We start from the raw sequence: 21,531 nt of genomic DNA, 5'->3' as shown, positions 1-21,531 counted from the left end.
CACACCTTTCTCCCTCGAGCAGCAGGTGGCTTCGTACCACCTGGCTTCAGCTCAGCTCCTTACCACTAGGCCAGCAACGCTAAAGATCACTATTTTTATAGATAGCTGAATAGTCTTATTAGTATTGGAAACTCTTGCTGGTGGTAAAGCAAAGAGGAGAAAGCTATACTCCAGGGATTTCTGGAAGTAGAATTACATAGTATGTTAAATTCTAAACTAGGATTTTCTCAAAATCTTGTTCTTGTTGCTGTTTTTCTTTTTTTCTTTTTAGTGAAGATTCACAAAGAGATTGGTTTTCATTCATTTATTCATCCTTCTCTTTCCCTCAATTCCCTCATCATGTTCCAGACTATTAATAGTCCAGTCTTTCAGATTGTCCTTCCTGCCCCCCGTTGCAGTGCATTGTTCATTATCTGCTCATTCTCTTCTATCTCTCCCCAAATTTCCCCATTGATCCTCTTATACATTGGGCGGGCTTATGCAGTATTTGTCCTTTTGGGATGTGTCATTCAGCGTAATGTCTTCCAGACTCATCCATACTGTGTTTTTCCAATGCTACATAATACTCCACTGTGTGAGTGTACCGTAGTTTATCCGTTCAGTTGTCCGTGTGCACTTGGGCTGCTTGCATCGCTTTGTTGTTGTGAATAATGCTGTGATACACACCCGTGTGCATGCTTCTGTTTGTGTTCTGGCTCTCATTTTGGGGGGGTTTAGTTAGTTATTTTCAAGTGTCATTGCTCCAATTCATTATGACCTCATGTATAGCAGAAAGCAGTGCTTTCCTGTGCTGTTTTCACAGTTTTTGGTGTGTTTGGCCCATTTGTTGCAATTGTTGTAGCGGTCTCTTCGTTGAGGGGCCCAGGAAGTTTTCTCAAGATACTTCACTGGTCCAGAGCATGTAAGACTGCTATTTCCCCTAATGAGATTAAGTCGACGTTTTTCTAAGCTTCAAAGCACCATTTTCAAGCCAGAAAGAAGCGTATCCAGTTCTGTCTCCACCTAACCTTGAACAAATCCCTTCACTGCTTTGGGCTCAAGATTAATAAGGACCAAATGTTCTTGAACCTCAGTGAGTCTGCTCACGCATAACAGGAAGTAGGAAGAAGTTGAGCAGGCAGGTATGATGAAAGGAACAGCTTTTTGTTCCTGTGAAGTGGAATAGGAGCAAAATGTGTCTTCTTTTTTCCTTCAGTTCTTGACTCTTCTGCTGTTACAATAACACTCCCATAAATTCTTGTTTTGAAGTAAGGGTGTGACCGTTTCAGTCCCTTTCCTCCTTTGCCCCGTGATTGTCTAAACTGGTTGACTTTTATCATCTCATCATCTCTGATGGTCATGTCCTCGTTCTGTTCCTGCTTTCCCACTTCTCCCTGCCCCAACTCCTCGTGAGCACAGCCCGTGGTGACCACCCTGCAGGCCAGCCAGCACTCGGGGAGGGTCCGTGTGGAACCCAGCTGGCTTTGAACTACCAACCTTTCTGTTAACAGAGTGCAGAGCTCCTCCCTCTCCTCATTATTCTCCAGGATGTTCCTTTTGCTGTAGCCAGGTCATCATTCTTCCTGGAGCCCTAGATAACCCTGCTTGCGTGCATTCTCGTTTGCAGTAGGCGTCTGCTATGTCTTTTCACTGTCTTCCTCACTTTCTCAAGTTCAGCTCAGGTCCCACTTGGGTTCTGTCTTCACTGACAGCCCCACCTGGCTTCAGAGCTATTGCCAGAGTGTATCTATCATAGGCAGGGTAGCCTCCTGCCCCACGCCCAACCGCCTGCCTTGTGTCATCTCTGTTTCATGGGGACCTTTTGCGTCTCTTCACTGGTCACTGCTTATTGTGTGCAGAGACCTGGCGTAATAATCATGGCAGTTTATCTCAGTAGCCGTTGCAGAGCTTTGTCAGTGGGATGTGTCTCATGTCCTCCAAAATGAAGTGGGTCAGGGACTTCAGTTTACTAAAAGCAGGTATCCTCCCACCCTGGAATCCTCATTTGCATGCTAGAATTGAGATTTACTATACCATATCTTAATTCAGATCAAGAATAGTTTAAAAAACTGCATTATCTATAACTTGTTTAATGAAAACTTGTACTTTTTCCCTTTTCCAAACAGTTGTATTATCATTTTCAAATAACCCATCCAGTTGGGTCCATTAGACATCAAGAAACCATTGAAGGTTAGTAGTTGAGTAGGTGAGAGCGAGCTCCAAAGTTTTCATTCTTGGTGACAGGAATCATAGCATTAGCGGGGAGTCGGCTCCAGAGAAGTGCACCCCAGGTTCCCTCAGTGCTTCCCAAATGGTTCATTTGCTTGCTCGCTAACTGGAAAATTAGTGGCTTGTGTCCACCAAGAGATACATTGGAAGAAGGGGCTGGCAGTCTGCTTCTGAGAAACCAGCAGTTGACAGCCCCATGGCCTTCAGTTCTAATCTCATACCGAGGGGTTCAGGTTAGAATGGACTTGATGGCAGCTGGTACTGGGACAGATGAGGAAACATGGCTCCAAGTGGTGAAACTGGTGTTGAAATTACTCAGTGCTGGGTAGAGTGGTGATTGTCTTTATGAAATGTCTCCATTCAGCTCTGTATGTCCTCTGAGCTGCAGGTTGCTGAACGGAGCTGCTCATCTGCTTTCAGAGTTGGACTATGTCTCACATCCACTTACTGTTTCACCCTTGAGCTGTGGCATTTGTTAAAATGGCATGTCTTGACCTTGAGCAGTTTCAGCTACTTAAATGGTATTCCACCATCACGTACTTGGAAATGTTAAAATGTGAACTCTTCAGAGTTACAGGGCAAGTAATGTCGCTTGCAAAGATCACAGCACTTGTTTCTTCTTGTAACAGCGTGTGACTCTGCCAGGGATCATGATGTGTCTTGAGTCCAGAACTTTGGATTTAATTTTTCTTTTTTTCAGAGAGAGATGGACATTTGTTGATTGTAAAAAATTCTTCTTGTTATTCTCAGCGTGTTGGCAGGATGACTTGCACTAGAGATTTGAGCCTCTTTCTAATGGGATTCTATAAAGAGCAGTGGACCAGGACATCTGCAGTAAGACGGTAGAACGTTAAGAACAAAGCAGACAAATCTATTTTCTACTTGCTGCTGTGTGTTCATTTTTAGGTGCCGTGTATATTGACCAGTATTGCAACCCTCTCTCCGACATCAGCCTCAAAGACATCCAGGCCCAGATTGACAGCATCGTAGAGCTGGTTTGCAAAACCCTCCGCAGCATAAACGGCCGCCACCCCAGCTTGGCCTTCAAGGCAGGTGTGGAATGGCTTAGGGATCCAGCTCTAGCTAAAGGAAGTAGTTGGTCGATTTGGGGAATTCTGTAATATTGTCCTGTGTATGTCATTTAAAAAAGAGAATAATGGCTTAACCACCTTCCATAGATGATATAAACACATGTTCTCTCTTCTCCAGCTTCCTGGGGGTGGTAGGAAGCTGGGGGTCTGCACAGGCGGGAGGTTTGGTCAGGCCCTTCCGTGTGCTTGTGTCCTCAGAGGAGACCTTTGTGTTCCAGGCGAATCCTCTATGATCATGGAAATCGAACTCCAGAGCCAGGTCCTGGACGCCATCAACTACGTCCTTTACGATCAGCTGAAGTTCAAGGGCAATCGGATGGATTACTATAATGCCCTCAACTTATATATGCACCAGGTAAACGGCAGTGTCCTGAGCATGAGGGTAAAGCACATCCCTTGAGAATCCAGGACAGAGGAGTGGCGTTCACCTGCCGTGTACAGCGTTTGTGAACACGGCAGCGGGAGCTCTGGTGGCCTAGTCCAGAGGCAGGTGAGCTGCTAGTCCAAAGGTGGTGCCTCTGACAGTTCAGTTCCACCAGCAGCTCTGTGGAAGAAAGATGGGCAGTCTCCTCCGATTACAGCCTCAGCAGCTCAGTGGAGGGTCAGCTATGAGTTGGTTCCAACTTGCTGGCAATGAGTTACTTGCATAGAATATACATAGGACTCTGTCCAAAGACATGGAAGCAAAAGGTAATTTTTTACCCAATTAAATTGTGGTAAAGTGCATGTTGTAGGCACGTGTCAGCTTTTTCTTAAGGTTGTTAGCAAGAGGGAGATAAAATAGACTCTGTGCTCTTTGTTATAAAGTTTTAACCCTTTCTGTGTTCACACGTGTTAATACTAAGATCATTGGCTGAATGAGTGTTTATACAGTGATGCTTAAGAACCAGAACTCACAGACTGCCTTGTTTTTCCTACTCGAGGATAATCCTCCTTTGACTTTCTGTTAAAGGAAGGTGTTTGCATTTTCCTTCTCTGCCCAGTTTCTGACTTACACAGCTTCATCTTTTGCAGTCTCACTGTCTATTTCTAAGCTTCTCTCTAGCAGAGTGTGTATTATCTTGAGGGCACATGCCGTGTCATATCTTTCATATCTGGATGGTTCATTTGTCGCACACAATATGCTGTGAGATGAGGCAGGTTTGACTTGTACTGGTTCTAGAAACTATCCAATTTCCATTTCCCAGCCTGCAAGACTTTATGGGAGGAAACCATCCGTTATTTTCCCCATGTTGCAGCTAGTGGTTTCAAACCACCAACCTTTCTGTTAGTAACCGGACATGTTGCACACTCTGCTGTCAGGGCATCCAGGGACTGATGAAGTGCCTAACTCTGTAAAAGCCCAGAGAGTAACATTTCTCTGTAACCAGGCAGTTGTATTGTGAAAGAAGCGCTGACCATAAGTGAGCGAGGCTGTGAGCCAACAAAATGCTATAAATGGGCACTGAAATGGGAGTTTCCTGTCACCCCCATGTGTCACCAAATATTAATCTTTTCATTGCTGTCTTCTTACAAAGACTAAACTAAAACACATGATGGGTCTCTTTCTCCCTGAGGGCTGAGCCTCATGCCTGCCACGGTGTAAAGATGCCTGGATGCCCGTGAGACGTGTCAAAAACCAGGTCATGTGCAGCTTAGCTCAGCCAACCCAAAACCTTTTTCTTTTCTTTAGGTTTTGATCCGCAGAACAGGAATCCCAATCAGCATGTCTCTGCTCTATCTGACCATCGCCCGGCAGCTGGGCGTCCCCCTGGAACCTGTCAACTTCCCGAGTCACTTCTTACTGAGATGGTGCCAGGGTGCAGAAGGGTAAGTGTGTCATGACCACACTCGGATTCTCCCCACACTGTGCTGACAGGAAGGCGGCTTTCAGAATTCAATTACTGGATCTTTCCCATACATAACATGCCCTTGTTAATAATGTGTGCTTGCAAATACACGTCCATAGGCGCGCATGGGAAACAGACATGAGAGAGTATCGCACAGAAAAACATACATGAAAATGCAATAGTTGTAGCCAGACAGGCTCAGAGTGGGACTGAGCGGCAGTGGAACGTCCTCTTACCTTGACTGTTAATACCAGCATCCTGGCTGGGGAATTACACTGTAGTTTTACAAGATGTTAACATTGGAGAATACTGAATGAAGAGTTTATAGCACATTCCTGTGTTTTTTCTTACAGCTACATGTGAGTCTACAATTACCTCAGAAAGTTTATGTGAAAAACAGTCACATCTTCTAGCAAAGCTCCCTTTGTTTCAAAGCAGAGCAGATAAAGAACTCTTAAGACCTGAGGTTTCCATTTTCTGATAAACAATCCCCCTCACACACAGTCTCACTGTCCCACATGCAGAGCACGTGCAGGGAGGAAGCCAGCTCACTTTGATGTCCAGATGGATTCCTAGGGACCTTAAATTTTTTGTTGCTGCTGAAAAAAATAATTTTTAAGGTTAGATTTTCTGGCAAGCTCGGGTAGCCTAGTGGCAAGAAGCTGCACTGCAATCTCAGAGGTGCGTGGTTCGAATCCACCAGATGCTCTGCTGGAGAAGGAGGAACGATCTCCTGTACCAGTCAGGTCTGATTTGACGGTACACACAAATAATAATGAAATAAAACAAAATTTTTTTAAAAAGTTAGATTTTCTACATACTGATGGAGTCATGTCCATTTCAGTAGAGGTTTGGCAGCACCTCTTCTGAATACACTGTTGGCTGATTGCTCCTGGCTTTTGGGTGTGGAGGGTCAGAAAAACAGGTGACGACCCTCAGTGAGATGGATTGACGCAGTGGCAGTGGGTTCACGTGTGTCAGAGACCGTGAGGATGGCCCAGGACAGGACTGCCTTCTGTCCTTCTGTCCTGACCCATGTGCATAAGGTCGTTGTGAACTATACTTGATGGCACCGAACAGCAACCACCACAAGAACAGTAATGATTTTGCTTGTCTTAATTTTCTGTTTCTTAAGGGGTTTGTTTTGTTTTGGTTTGGTTTTTTGTCTTACTCTGCTGGTTAGGTTCCCTTATGCATAGGTGAATGCAAACCATGCTGACGGGCGCCCATGTCTGTCTTGTGTGTGATTTCAGACAGTTGTTACTGTTACATACCATCGTGTCGCCTGCAACTCATAGTGACCCTCGGACAACAGCCCTAAACCCTGCTCTTTCCTGTGCCCGTCTTACTGTCTCTGCCACACCTACCCCCATTGCCCCAGTCACTGAGTCAATCCTTATGACTGTATGCAGGCTCTTTGGTTGTTTTGGTTTTCTGTTTTGATTTTTACCTTTTTCTGTGAAACATGGTAATTGGGTCAGTACTTCTCACCAAAGTTATCAGAGCTTCTCTCCAAATTCCTAGTTTGCTTCATTTTACTAATAACATTTTTTATCTTCTAGATTTGTGTATTGATCATTGCTTTTCTTTGACTCTTACGATTTTTGTCAATGTCCAAATTATATACATGCAATTTATTTATGTATGTGTGTATGTGTGCGCACACATACATATCCTCTAACATGTGATTTAGAATTTATATTGCACTCATAAGTGGTGGTGGTGGTGGTGGGAAGTGCTGTCATGTGGCCTGTATTTTTTAAAAGTATTCTTAGATGATTATGTTAGCCTTATAAAAAGAGTTAAAGAACATTCTTTGCTTCTAGGACTATTTCCATACGTCTTAACTCTTATTAAAGGTCAGCTATAGATGAGACCTAAATATGTAATCTGAGGGTTTTGTGAGATTTTGGGGGCATGAGAGAGTTTTTTGTTACCTTGCTGTAAATTTAAGATCAAAGTAAAACAGTTACTCAAAGGAGACATGGCTGCCCTGAAACGGAGACCAGCACACTGCCCCCTAGCCCGTCCTCCTGCCTGGGCAGAGCGCACCTGGCTTAGTGAGCACTTTCTTTCCGTGACCTCTCCTCACTGCCACATTAGGCACAGCCAGCCTTGATGTGTGCGGGTCTGGATCACAGTTGCCTTTTGCTGAAGAGCAGAGGGCAGAGTCCAGGCGCACAGTCCTTCTGTGGGCTAGAGCAGGGCTCTTAACCCTTGTCCACAGATGGACCCAGTGGGGGCCATGTAAGCTGAGCATGTGTGTACACCGAGTGCAGAGCCCTTCAGCTTGGGCTGCCTGGGGGGCCCTCCTGTCGGTCTGTGGACCTATGACCACCGCAGACGTTCCATGACAAGTATCTGGGAAGGTGCTGCTACATACCAGCACACTCTCTCAGATATTTGTGGACTGCGGTCTTTTCCACAGCAAAGCGTGTGGACCCGGCCTCTTTAGCTTACATAGCAATGTCACTGTTTTAAGAGCCTTTGATCCGAGCTGCCGGCTGGAGGCTTTGAAAAGCCTGACTTGTCTGCTGTGCCCTGAAGTTTGCCTAACTGAATGTGCTCTGTGGCCAGGGTGACCCTGGACATCTTCGACTACATCTATATTGATGCTTTTGGGAAAGGCAAGCAGCTGACTGTGAAAGAATGCGAATACTTGATCGGCCAGCACGTGACGGCAGCCCTGTACGGTGTGGTCAACGTGAAGAAGGTGCTGCAGCGGATGGTGGGGAACCTGCTGAGCCTGGGAAAGCGGTGAGCGCTCCATCCTGACCCTGCAGTCAGCATAGGCAGTCCACGACCAGACTGTCCACAGCCAGGCTGTCCACAGCGAGGTGGTCTACAGTAAGGCTGTCCACAGCGATCTACACAGCAGGGGAAGAGTGGTTCCCCGGGCATCGTGCCTTGTACAGCCATGCCATGGACCACGTGGCTCTCATTTCACAATCTGTCTCTGCAGCGGCCTAGGACAGGGTCTCAGCGCTGACATAGATCTCATAGGCCAGCAGGGAGATTTGTTCAGGGGCAGGGCATCCTCACGTGCAGTGTTTCTGTTCTTCATTCATACCTTTGACACAAACAAACCCTAGAAATCCCCCAGCTGTCTTGTTTCTGAGTCCAGTGAAGTTTGCTCCGAGAGGGAATAGAAAGATTTCTAGCAATTGCAGTAATGGGTTTTTAACTGTCAGCATTTCCTTTTTTAAAAAACCCAAGGTTTTTGCTGAGGAATGATAAAGCTGGGCAGTGCCAAGTAAACATGGAAAGCAGCCCACCGTTGGAGGAATGCAGGGCTCTGCTAGACACGGAAGGCAGAGGTGGGAAGAGGGAGTTAATGCACGATTGTGGACACGATGGCCGTTGAAGCAGAGCGCTGCCAGCTGGGTGAGAGGCCCCAGCTGGCTCAGCTCCACAGCGGTGGTCCCACGTCCACGTTCTGCTCAGTGTTGTAGAGCCACTGCTAAGGAAAGGTTTCCACTTAGCCACCTTCCCCAGGTCGGGTACAAATACTGGGTATTTGCTTTGGTTCTTGAACAAGGATCTTAGAGAACGTGTTGGACTCTGAACTTTGGGAATCCATGTCAATGATTTTGGTAATTTGGGCCTTGAAGGCAAAGGTCTTTGGCTGAAATGCTTGCAGCTGACACCAAGGCTGCTCTCGCCCGCTAGGGAAGGCATCGATCAGTCCTACCAGCTCCTGAGAGACTCGCTGGACCTGTACCTGGCAATGTACCCGGACCAGGTACAGCTGCTCCTCCTCCAAGCCAGGCTCTACTTCCACCTGGGCATCTGGCCAGAAAAGGTAATTATCTTACTTTGATGCTCCCCACTTTCCTCAGAGAGAGAAATCAGACTGTTGCCAGACCATAAAGTGGCCACCTCACACAGAATGAACCCCGGGATATTCAAGCCTCCCAGTTTTCACCCATCAATCACTTTTTTCCCCCCTTTGCCTTCTTTGATGAGAATTGGTGAGTCTGCCAACCACTGTCTGTTCTCGTTCTGCCAGGTCCCTAGAACATCCCAGAACCAGAAAGACATGGCCTCTCCCCGCCCTCACCTGCTCATGCCCTGAAGATGTTTTGCCTGAGTCACCCTCACTTAGAATATAGTTTAGAGTATTCCACTTCCAGCCATGTTGTTAGCGACGGAGGTGATCAAACAGAATAGAGAATACATACATAAGACTCCACGTGTTCAGGTCCAGCTGCAGCTCTAGTGAAAGTCTTGTGTGTTTTTGGAAACTTCGGAATTGTGTGACTCTTCTGTTTGGCTGTGGCTGTGAACAGTGAGGCCCTTGGCCCGCAGTGGGGATTTACTGAAGGCTCTATTCCTACACTCAGTGGGCTGGGGACACAACAGATGTGTGCACACAGCTGTGGGGGAGGCTCTGCTTGGCCAGCTGCATTCACTGCCCGCCCTTCTCCCCTCCAAGAGCCGGCTAATCATTGGGTTTGTTCAGAGCAGCGTGGAGAGAGAATTGAGTCCCGAGTTCTCGGGGATGTTCCCATAAAATCATCTGCCCGTGTGATTAGTGAGTGGTAACATCTTCCTCAACAAAGTAAATATTCAGAATGGCTCTGCACTGATTGGCTTTAAATCGTCTCATTAATTCACAACTTCAAAGAGTGAAAATAGCTCTGAGAAGGGAGGCATCTGGGGGAGAATCCCTCGGTTCCTTTCTCCAAAAGAGCTGTGAGAAGTAGCCTAGAAAGTGAGAGTCTTCCCAGAATGGGTGGGGTTTGGTCAGAGCAGAACTGGAGAGCTGGTCTGCTGACCGTGGTCAGCTAAGTAAAACTCTGTGGTCTGGGATTTAGTGGTGCGTTCTCACAGCCCATTTTCTTTGGTTTTTTTTGGTACCCCCCAAAAAAGGGCTTTTTTTTTTTTTTTTCACGAAGCCCTGTCACCTTTGTAGTTTTTGGTTTGTTGAGGGAATTTTTGCAATGCGTGGAGGTTGGCTGCCTTGCCCAGGGCTCGCATTTGTAGGTGATGCTGCTGGTAGTTCAGCTGAGGCAGGTCGACCCCAGGCCAGAGAGGATGTCTCCTCCTCAGCTCCCATCATGAGCCTGGCCCTGTTTTAGTGGGAAAGGGACCCCTCTTATTTTCCAGGGCAAGCCTGCCTCTCCCCTATGCTCTGGATCTAACCCTTGGTTGGACTGGTATTGGGCTTCAGAACCTCCCCTTCCTCCTCCAGGGTCCCCAGCTTCCTGTTTCTGTTGTCTTGGCACCAGCCTTGAACACGCCCCAGTCTCTCCCATCTTTGGGAATGAAAACCCAGCAGCACTCCCATGACTCCCTTCCCCACTCTCCCCTGCAGCTCCCCCTTACCGTCTCCCACCCCTCACAGTTCACATCTCCCACACTGTCCATGGTGAGGACTGTCCCGTCCTCCCTGCCACCCACACTTGTCCAGGGACACTGCAGTCCTGTCCCTCCTCCCCACCCGTCCCTGGCATAGATTAATGAGACACCAGTGATGCCTGGTGCTTTTAAAGCCATTCTCCTTGTTGCCAAATTGAGTGTCATTTCTTCCTGATGTCGCCTACCATGATGGACCATTCCTTCCACAGAGCACTTCCCCCTGCCCTGGCCTCTTATTCTCACAGTCTAGCAGGAGCCTCGTCTGCCCTGTAGGGACTTGAGAATGTGGGGCACCTTCTAGACCTCTTTATTCCGTGTCTTCCCCATCGTGAGCTCATCTGTGCTGCTCGGTCTGTGGCCATCTGTCCATCGTATCTCCCAGATCTTTGATCTCTCACCTGGACCTGGGTTCAAGGCCCGTCTGGCGTGTGGCTCCCACATCAAGCCCGTGGCTCCTACACGTCTCCACCACATGGCTGTGTCTCTCAGGGACCCAAGGCTCAGCGCATGGAACAGCACTTCTCTAGCATCAGTGGTGGCATAGGCCTCCTCTTGGTCTCCTTCCCGCAGACCACATGTGTCCACTGTATCCACTGCAGTCACGGGCCTCTCACTAGTGCCGTCTCGTTATGCTGCTAAAGGCAGGCGGCCCTGGATTGCTCCCCTTCTGCCTTGTAACCAGGCTTCTGCTCTCAGGCACAGCAGTCTAGCCTTTTGGTGCTCTCCTGCCTGCCCTGCCCTCCTCCTCATCCTAGTCAGCCACTTTGTGCCTCTGCGGCTGCAGCCACATCTCCTGTCCACATCCACCCTTTGACCCTGCTGCAGCTCATTCTCCACGCCATCCCTCTTCTACTTCCGTCTCCTCAGCACCCTTCCCCGGGCCCCGCATGCACACTGGGCGAGGGTCTCCAGCTGCGCAGTGTTTCCCTGTCTCTTTGAGAATGTTGCCTCTGCGTGTCTGACCTCTGTCTCACTGGACACGTGCCCCTTCAGGACAGAGCCAACCTCTGGTTGGTTCTCTATTGTGGCCATTCCCCATAATCCCTGGCACAATTCCTGCCACACAGTAGGGGTTCATATTTCTTTTTTTAATATATGTATAAGTAAGAAATAACAACTTTGTCAGATACAGCTAAGTGTTCGATACAGCTAAGGGAAAAGGTGCAAAGAGGCTGTTGATGTTTCCCATCAAGAGACCACATCGACTCTTCTGGTGCAATATGGAGACAGGGCTGTTTCAGGAACAGCAGTGCTCATTGTGAAGGTGCTGAGCTTGTGACCTGGAGTCCGTCCGTCTGTCTGTCGTGTGTGTGTGAGAGAGAGAGTGTGTGTGTGTGTGTGTGTGTGTATCTCTCCCAGGTACTGTGGCCTCTGGCAGTGTCTCCGTCTGTCTGTCGTGTGTGTGTGTGTGTGTGTGTGTGTGTGTGTGTCTCTCTCCCAGGTACTGTGGCCTCTGGCAGTGTCTCCGTCTGTCTGTCGTGTGTGTGTGTGTGTCTGTCTGTCTGTCTTGTCTGTCTCCCAGGTACTGTGGCCTCTGGCAGTGTCTCCCCAGCCTCAGACCTGCTAGCTGAAGTAGAAGCGGTGGCTCTAAGTGTTTACAGAGCCTCAGGGCACACCTGTGACTCAGAGGCCAGAGCAGAGCTGATAATCGAAGGTCTGCAGCCCAAGAGGCACCTGGTTTTATTTATGCATTTTGGTTAGAGTGGTGCTTGCTCATTTGTTTGCAAATCTCTTATTCTTTGAGCTACTGTCATAGTTGAATAGTTGAGTCAAGAGGGGGATAGTGCAGCAGTGTTCACCCTGGATCTTTATAGAGAAAGTATGCTAATGCCTGGGCTGGAAGAAAAGCAGCCCAGTGAAGGGCATCATGGGGACCCCATGTTCTGAGGTCTCTGCCTCCGGGGTTGTGGACACTCAGATCTAGGCCTTAAGAGTCAGATCTCATCTCGGAGGCAGCATGGCGCCCACCTCCCTGCACCCTCTGTGTCTGCCCTCCCTCCTCACCAGGAGGGCGTTCTGTCTCCCTTAACCTTCTCTCTCCTTTGAGCCTTTGAGCTCAAGGTCTCCTCTGTGCTTTGAAGACTAGATTGTACCTATTTTACTTCTCTGGTGGGATGATGGAGAAGGAGGGTAGCTGTATCCCTGGGCTGGGGTAAGGCTGTGGGGAAAGTAACCAGTTATAGTTGGATCAGAGCTGTGTATTTTCCAGACTTAGTTAATAGGAGGTTATTGTTTAAACACAAGGCTTTTGGCTTCAAAAGATATCATTTAGTTAGAGAATTTTATGTTCCTATCACTCAAAATTGTATCACTAGAGGAGGGGTCAGAGATTGGCTACTCTTGTTATTTTTTTACTTTAGCAGAATACTGTCTTTGCATTGCTGAAATATATTTTCGCCACCTTCACAGGTAGGGCTGTTACTAATCATCACCATTTCATAAGGAAGAAGCTGACTCAGAAGGAAAAATACTTGGTTAGACAGCTCTGGCCCTCGAGGCAGGTGCCTTTATCAGGCAAACATTCCGTTTTCTGCTTGGTGACTAGGATGAGGTCATGTTTCCAGGGCGGGCACCTGCCGGAGACCCTCCGCTGAGCACTGCACATCCTTGTCAGGTGCTGATGGGTCAGTTCCTGGCCACCCCATGTGATTTGGCAGAACTGCCCTGTCAAGTTTTCTAGACAGATCTTTACGGGAGCACTGGGCGGGTTCGAATTGCCAACCTTTCTATTAGGAACAGTTAACCGTTGGTTTGTGGGTTCCTTACAGGAGCTCAGTAAATACGTGGCTCTTCTCATGTTTACTGCTTGCATGGTTAGTTTTCTGTGGAGGCAGCATACACCTTAGAAACAGTCTATCCATGCTGACAGGCTGCCCTGCCAGCCAGTGACTGAGGTCCCCCCCAGCATGTTCCCCTGCCGCTGGGCTCCCTGAACGTTCAGATCGCCTACACGAGCCGCGGCCTCTCAGCGCCCACATGCTGGCCTCGCTGCTGCCTGGGGGCCGCGCTGCGCCCATGGCCATGGTCTCAGGCCGCCTCCTTCACTAAGCCACCCGTCAGCACCTTCAGTTGATCTTTCATGAAGCAGCTTTGCATTTGTTTTTCCTTCCAATTCATGATTAGCACATTAAAACAGTTGCTATGTTTTAAAAAAGACAAGACTCAAAAAATAAAAAAAAAAAATTTAAAAAAAGACTCCCACGGTTCTTAATGCCTAGATCCCTGGCGAGTTCTCCTAACCCAGAAGTACTGGCAGATAGAAGCCCTCGCCTTCTCCTTCCGGCATCCAGGTCATTTCTAGAGCATTCCTTCGTCCTCAGGGGTTGACATTAGATGTTCTGGTCCATTTCCAGGTCTAGACGTGGGCCCAGGACCCCAGGCCTCTGTGGCATCAACTGGCAAGTTAGATCACAGACTTGAGTTGCCCTTGCCCACTGGCTTTTCCGAGCATGGTCGCCCCGCCACCCCGGGTCAGGTTATGTAGGCCTAAATCACCAGCTGCAAAAAAGAAAAGGCCTAGCTGAAAATATTATCTCCTAGTCTTTCTGTCTTGTCTTGAAGGTGCTTGACATACTCCAGCACATCCAGACCCTCGACCCCGGGCAGCACGGGGCGGTGGGCTACCTGGTCCAGCACACGCTGGAGCACATTGAGCGCAAAAAGGAGGAGGTAGGCGTGGAGGTGAAGACCAGGTCCGACGAGAAACACAGGGATGTCTGCTACTCCATTGGGCTCATTATGAAGCATAAGAGGTGAGTGCACTCGTCCACCGCCCACGACGTCCGGTGCAGACGCCCTGAAGCCAGCATGCCACGCTCCGCGGTGGAGGCCCCTCGTGAAGAAGTGACTCCGTCCTTCTGTTCTTAAGCAGCTCACTTCCCGAGCTGAACAATCGTCTAATGTTTCCTGTGCGTGAAGGTGGGACTTGACTCTGTAAACAGGGGTTTCATCACAATCTTTCTCCTTCCTTCCACCCGTGGGACTGAGCTGTGGGTTAGGGCTGTGCTAGGTGTTGGGATAAACACATGGTGAGTTTGCTAGGCCAGATTGAGCCCTTTCCAAAGTTACAGCTCTGATTAACCTACCTATGGGCCAGATGCTCACGAGTCCTCCTTCTTGCCAACATCTCTTAACCACCAGACCTTTAAAAATGTGCGTGATGTGAATCCCACGTGGCAGTTAGCAATGGCGTCTCCCTGATGAGCGTGGAGGTTGGGGTTCTTGTGCTTGCCGGCCGTCCGCATGCATCTTGGTCAAGCATCTTGGAAAACTTCTGTTTGTTCTCTTGCTGCGTTCCTCGTTGCTTTGTAGTCGTCTGTTCTCTGGAGGCAGCCCGTGTGAATGTGACGGCAAACATCTCCCAGTCTCCTGCTGATTTTGACTCTCTTATCTTCTGTTGGTCTCCTTTAACTTTATTGAGGAAACTTTCAGACAGGTGAGGTAAAGAGATGTGAGTGCAGTGAACCACAAGTGGTTCCCATCTTCCATCTTCAAGTCTCACCGCCTTAGGTCACAGGTCAGCCTTGCTACATCTCTAACCGTGTGCTCCTCCCACTCTCCGGGAATGGATCATAACAGCTCCCAGAGGTCCGGCCAGCTGCACCTGTCGTACTTCCTGTTTCTAAAGTTAAGGGCTTTTTCTCTTTTCTTTCATATTTACATACACAGTCACATCCTGTTAGTTCATCGAAAACTCAAGCAGTTCCTTGACCTGGTCACGTATGTAGTCCATTCTTGTCTCCTGTCTTGCCTGTAGTTTTTCACATGTTTGCATTAACTAAACCCACTGCTGTGGAGCGGACTGAGGCTCCAGTTGACTGTGTAGGGCAGAGAGCTGCCCCCTCAGGTCTCCAGGGCTGCACTCGCTGCAGAAGAGACTGCCTGCCACAGTGTCCCTTAGAACCACTGGTGGCTTTGAACCCCTGTCCTTTTTGTTCATAGCCTCTTGTTTTAACCATGTGTCACAAGAGCTTTTCTCTTTATGTTTGGGTTTGGGATGTGAGATTTTAATGAAAATTTATAGAGAACTTGGATTTCCATTCATTCCTTATACATTTTCCTCTCTGCTCGCTGCCCATTTCGCTTTTCTCTGAAAAAAAAAAATTCTTTTATTGTTGTACAATCCATCTCTTCCCCACTCCATTCCACTTTAATTTGCAGCCTTGTTCTGGACTGTTGTCAGGCAAATAATATCTAATTATAGATTCCTTTTAAGTAGTTTTAGTCTGCATAGCAACAAGTCCGCATCTGTTTCAGTGCAGTGTACATTATTTATCCCCTCTTTTCTTAGTTCCCCCCAACCCCCAAGTCCTCTTTTATAACAGTGGCATTATGCAGTATTTCCTTTTTTGTGACTGAGATATTTCACTCAGCATAATGTCCTCCAGGGTCACCCATTTTGTATAGTATTTCATGAGTTGCTTGTTTTTCAGTGCTGCATAATATTCCATTGTGTGACTATACCACAGCTTCTCTATCCATTCATTTCTTGATGGATGTGTTTGTTTTATGTCTTAATTATGATCAGTTTTTCCTTTGTGACTTTGGTTTTCGTGCTTTATTTTAGGAGCCGTTTCCTGATCCCAGGTCACAAGGGGAACTTCTGTTCTGAGTTTTGCATTTTCGGTTGCGCATTTGGTCTTGGTTATAGTAGGAGTTGGTTCTGTGTGGTGTTCGGTTGGACAACCACTGGATTTGGAGCTTTTTCCCACTTGGGTTGCTCATTGTTGTACCATCACTATCCAGTTATATTTCTTCTTTTTGAAATTAATTTCTCTTTTGATAAATTCATAACCAAGCCCACCACCATCAATTCCATTCTTGGTCCGTAGCGACCCCCTAGGATGGGGTAGATCTGCTCAGAGGGCTTCTGAGGTCTTCGTGACCTTTACAGCACAGAGCCCCTGCTGAGTTGAAACCACTGTCTTTTCACCTTGCATTCCATCACTTAACTGCTGCACCACCGAGCCTCCTATTGTTGGTAACCGGGATTTCCAGAGGTGAGGAATCGGAGCCATCCGCAAATGGCTCAGCCTGGAGTCAAGGCAGGAGGATGTGAAGAACAGCCACGCCGGGGCCTGGTGTCTCGTGGCGGCCTGATGGGCTCCAGGAGGGACCTGACTTGTCCTTGCTGTCCCCTCACCCCCAGGTATGGCTACAACTGTGTCATCTACGGCTGGGACCCCACCTGCATGATGGGACATGAATGGATCCGGAACATGAACGTGCACAGCCTGCCGCATGGCCACCATCAGCCTTTCTATAATGTCCTGGTGGAGGATGGCTCCTGTAGATACGCAGCACAGGGTGAGTAGCTGGTCAGGACAGCCAGCCGCGTCCCGGACAGACACCGAGCACTCAGGTCCCCAGTTACATTCACTCAGAGATGGCAGTGCCCCGGACGCTTCAGACGCTCCACAGCCTGGGTAGGTATCTGCTTCCGGGCCCCCGCTGTCCCTTCTGACTCGTAGCAACCATGTGACCTGAGTGTGTGACGGGTAGAACTCTGTAGGGCTTCCTTGGCTGTAGTCTGGACAGAAGCAAAGTGCTAGTTTCTCCCATGGAGCCACGCAGTGGGTTCATGCCAACAACCTTTCGGTGAGCAGCTGGATGCTTAAGCATGACTTCAGGAACCACGGTCGTCAGTGGCTACCGTCCCATTACTACTACAGGGCCCATTCCAGTACTGTTGGCAGCCTCCGGTCTGATTGGCCATTGCCAATCAAATTCCCTGAAGTCTTGGCTCCCCTTAGTAAAGTTGGCCTGGCTGGAAGGAGGACACTGAGTGGACACTTAGGGTTGCTGCCCTTTGACCCTCTGCCACCTTGTGTTCACGCAGACGTGCCCTCACGTGGCCAGGTGTGGGAACTGCAGTCAGTGCCGGCTCTGAGGTTGACTCTCAGAGACCAGGAGGAGAGCCAGCAAATGTTTGATGACGAGGCCACTGGTCCTTGGACTCCTTCAGAGTCCCCTCACACCTCTGTGCTACAAGGATTCCTTTCCTGTAACATTGCTCCAGGAGCAGAGGGTGACACAGATGGTTCAGTAATCACTTACTAACCAGAAGGCTGACAGTCCTAACCCAGCCAGCAGCTCTTCCCAAGAAAGGCCTGGCGACCTGCTTCTCTCTGGTGGTCACAGCCTTGAAAACTGTGGGTCAGTTCTGCTCTGTACGCACAGAGGCACTAGAAGTCTGAACTAGCTCAGTGACATCCAACAAGATCCTGTCGACACCGAGCTGGCCCCTTCTCCAGACCTCTCACCAGCCTTCAGATGTTTCTTATGGACTGTGGGGCAATCAAGACCCCTGGTCTTGAGGCCGCTAGTCGCCCCTCTCCCCTCTCATGTGCTCCTGCTCCAGTGTAAGGCCACTGCCTCCAGGAAGCCTTCCTCCCCCTGCTGTGCAGTATTTGAAGCACTCAGCTGCTGGCCAGAGATTAGATAAACCTAGCAGCCTCTCCTCTAGAGGGGTGTGTGGGTCTGCTTCTGGAGAGACGGCAGCTTTCAGGACCCTCTAGACAGCTCTGTCTTGGCAGTAGCTGAAGTCCACTCGATGGCCGTGGTCTGGTTCAGGGTTTCATTTTTCACTTTCCCCTTGGATCCTCAGTCCAGGTAGTGTGTTTTCCTAACATCGGATCCTGATTCCTGAATTTACTTCAGTATTTCTGCTTCAGTGACCTAGCCCTGTTTTCACACGTAAGCCCATCAGGGCAGTGACTTATTATACCTTGTACACTGTGTTGTCCACTTTATAGCACCGCAGACCCCCCAAGAACTTGCTCACAGGCTTTGGGACAGAAAGGACCTTGTCATTAGAAATACAGACTAGAGGGATAGACTAGCATGTTGTTAACAAAGGGCCGATTGCTTTATCCCTCTGTGTTGAGAGCATTTCCCACCATGCCCAGTGGCTGTCCGGTCAGTACCCTCCTGCAGGTCCCACAGCTAACAGTGACCATGTTTGTTTTCTCTGTGGACTAAGATTTTTCTTTTCCTGTTGGCCTGTGTGACAGAAGATGGCCAGCATTGTGGCCTGAGCCCTCCAGATGCATCTTCTTAGCTCGAGGCCCTTTCTGTGCAAAAGCACAATTATCACATCTGCAAAATAAAATTCGTATCATAACATCCATACTCAAATCCATCCATACTGAAATCCCTAACAGAAGGATGCCTTTTATGGCTACTGGGGTGTTGGGTTTTTTTAAATGAGATTTTACTGTAAGTTTATAAAAAAACTTGGATTGCCATTTATTCCTTCATTGTTGCACATTTTCTTCCCTGTACCCCTCCCCCCCCCCAGTTTGCTTTTTTCCTTTGGAAAAATGTTCTTTCATCTTACACAGTCCCTCCCCCCACCAGCCCACTTCACTGTGCAGCTCTTACTCTGGACTCTTACCACGCTGCTGGTTTCTGTATAAAATCGGGGCAGGACGAGGACCCCCACCCTGCGCTGTGGTGGTGACTGTGTCTCCTTAGTCCCTTCCAGTGAAAAACAGCTCCTCGTTCCTCTGTTTTGTTTTTTCTTTCAGGACTTTTGGAACAGTCAGCCGGCTGGCTGATTGCTTGTCCACGTATCACATTTGTCTTGTTATTTCCGTATGTTGATTAGAATCTGGTTGGGTTTTTTACTCAGAATACTCATGAGTATATGCTTTATAAGGAATGTGGGTGACTCCACATGGTAAGTGTTGAATGCTAACTGAAAAGTCAGCTGTTTGAACCCACTAGTCACCCTGAGGGAGAGGGAAGGCGGTCTGCTCGTCAGGTGACAGCCTCAGAAACCCTGTGCAGCGGCTCTGCTCTGTCCTGTCGGGTTGCCACTGGGAGTTGAAATCCACCCGATGGTACTGTGTCACTGCCAGCTCTGGATCCCCTGCTGCCCTGTGGTCCTGCTCTTAGTGATGTGAAGTGTGGTCATGTGGCTGAGGGAGTCACTCATTGTCATTAACAGAATCTCATGGGGGTTCCTTCTCCATCACACGAGTATCGTGGTCCTCAGTGACCCACAGCTTAATGATTTGGCATCCATCAAATCGTCTTGCCTTGCCTTGCCTGATCTGCACTGTATGGGGAGCTCCAGTGGCCTAGTGATAGAAAGCTGTGCGGCAGTTCCAAAGGTATACGGTTCACATCCCCTCGCTGCTTCCCTAGAGAAGGATGGGCAGTCTCCTTTGTTTCCGAAAACCCTCTGAATGGTCAGCTGTTTTGCCCAGTTTCCACAAAGCAGCAACTTATAAGGAGCTCTGGTCAGTGGTTCCAGTCTCCAGGCTGCTCTGTGGGAGAAGGATGGGCATTCTCCTCCCAGTGAGAGAGGTGCAGCCTCAGACGAACACCCGAAGCAGGGTGGCCAGGTCAGCCTCAGCCCAGCAACAGTGGTAACTTCTATAGTGGAATTGGCACGGTCATTTTTTTCTGTTGCTGTCACACCCCCCCTTCCATCGCTCTCCCGTGTCCTTCCCTCCCTTCTGCCTCCTGTTCTCCTTCCCATAGACCCCTGGAGTTTGTTTATTGTACATGCTACCATCATGAGAGAGTTTCTCAATGAAACTACAAACACTCATAAAAATGTACAAAAATGATGTAAATCATAGAACAGAGTTCAGGTCTTTTGTGCAAAGCTTACTCTGAGTCATATTTGACTTGACAACACTTAACCACTGTTGAATGAGACTAGTGCTGTTCTGTCTGGAGTGACATTCTTCCACTTTGCTCATCACTCTTTGTCAATGTGCTGTATGAAGTAACCTGGGTTTGCTGTGATGCTGAACCTTGTGCCATTGGGGTATCAAATACCAGAACGGTTTCCCATTGTGGACAGTGTTTAGTGGAGCTTCCAGTTGTGAAACAGGTTTGGAAGCAGGAGTGGCATCCACTTCCTAAACCACATGCCTCTGGAAACTCTATGAACTTGGAGAAACCAAGATAGCTGTGGAAAGGCCTTAGGTCTTTTCTTCTTAGAGTTGCTACTAGTCAACCTCGACGGCAATCAACAAGCAGCATCGTGAGCTCTGGGGATGTAGTCCGTATAGATGTGCTCCTAGCCCAGAGGCACAAATCCACCAGCACCTCCGTGGGAGAAAGATGAGCAGGCTCCTTCGTGCGCTGACAGCCTCCAGAAACCTGCTGGAGTCGGTGCGCACTTGGTGGCAATGAGTTTTGAGGGTTTTTTTGGGGTTTTTTTTTCTTTTCTTCTCCCTACCTCTTTTTAAACAGTCCCTCCGTAAGAACTATCCTATCCACTTAGCTTTGTATCCAAAGACGAAATTTGTAGGTGAAAGGAGTTAGCCTTAGTTACAGACTGGTTAATTTCAGGGTCGAAAATACGGAACGCTTCACGAATTTGCGTGTCATCCTTGCGCAGGGACCATGCTAATCTTCTCTGTATCGTTCCAATTTTAGTATATGTGCTGCCGAAGCGAGCACAAGTTTTGAGGTTTTTGAGACATTATATGTGATCACTGTATTCTCAGACTAGGCCATATTTGGCCAGCTCAGGCTGAAGTTAAAAACCATTTCTTGACTTTTTTTGCTCTCTGGGTGGCTGACTTGCAGGTGTGTTTGATCTGGTTTTAAATTCTCCTTTAGTCTAAATCTAAATTTGCCAACTTTTCTGGCTTCAGTGATCCTTTTAATGTCCATGAAACCCATTAGCGAATGCTTCGTAGCTGTTAACTTTCCAGAGAGAGTTGGGAGTGATTTATAAACCACTTAGAAGCACAGCATCTTCCCGCAGCCTCCCCTCGATCTGTGGCGTTTCCTCCGAAGCATCACTAGAGGGCGCCCGAGGGAGTGATGCTGTGTGTCCACTAGGGGGCGGGCTCTGACGGCGCCGTGGCTCCGGGCACCAGACTTCCGGCCGAGGATGGAGGTCACCTGGCACCCAGCTGGTTGCCGTTGGGTTGGAACCGACTCATTTCAGGGAGGCTGAAAATGTGACGGGAGGCGATTGTCCATCTTTCTCCTGAGGAACCGCCAGGCGATTCCATTACCTGTTGGCGGCACAGCTCCCTATGGACTCACGTAGGGAAGGAACACCGCTCTGC

The 21,531-nt window shown here is 48.6% G+C and overlaps 1 protein-coding gene across 2 annotated transcripts in view; it reads left to right on the top strand.

The window, feature by feature from the left end:
• FBXO21 (F-box protein 21) overlaps positions 1-21,531 on the top strand; it is a 37,728-nt gene that overhangs the window by 13,047 nt on the left and 3,150 nt on the right. Inside the window, exons 5-11 of one of the 2 annotated variants that reach the window (XM_006890403.1) lie at positions 3,115-3,261; positions 3,518-3,654; positions 4,972-5,108; positions 7,706-7,885; positions 8,798-8,930; positions 14,051-14,241; positions 16,638-16,795. In XM_006890403.1, coding sequence (XP_006890465.1) covers positions 3,115-3,261; positions 3,518-3,654; positions 4,972-5,108; positions 7,706-7,885; positions 8,798-8,930; positions 14,051-14,241; positions 16,638-16,795 — 1,083 coding nt within the window. Of the gene's footprint in view, positions 1-3,114; positions 3,262-3,517; positions 3,655-4,971; positions 5,109-7,705; positions 7,886-8,797; positions 8,931-14,029; positions 14,242-16,637; positions 16,796-21,531 lie in introns of both variants that reach the window. The other variant, XM_006890402.1, reaches the window with a different exon arrangement.

The sequence above is a fragment of the Elephantulus edwardii genome, unplaced genomic scaffold, assembly GCF_000299155.1.
Source record: "Elephantulus edwardii isolate Elephantulus edwardi_28Jun2011 unplaced genomic scaffold, EleEdw1.0 scaffold00089, whole genome shotgun sequence".
NCBI lineage: Eukaryota > Metazoa > Chordata > Mammalia > Macroscelidea > Macroscelididae > Elephantulus > Elephantulus edwardii.
The sequence above is the reverse complement of the archived record's forward strand: the minus strand, read 5'-3'. Positions and strand labels throughout refer to the sequence as shown.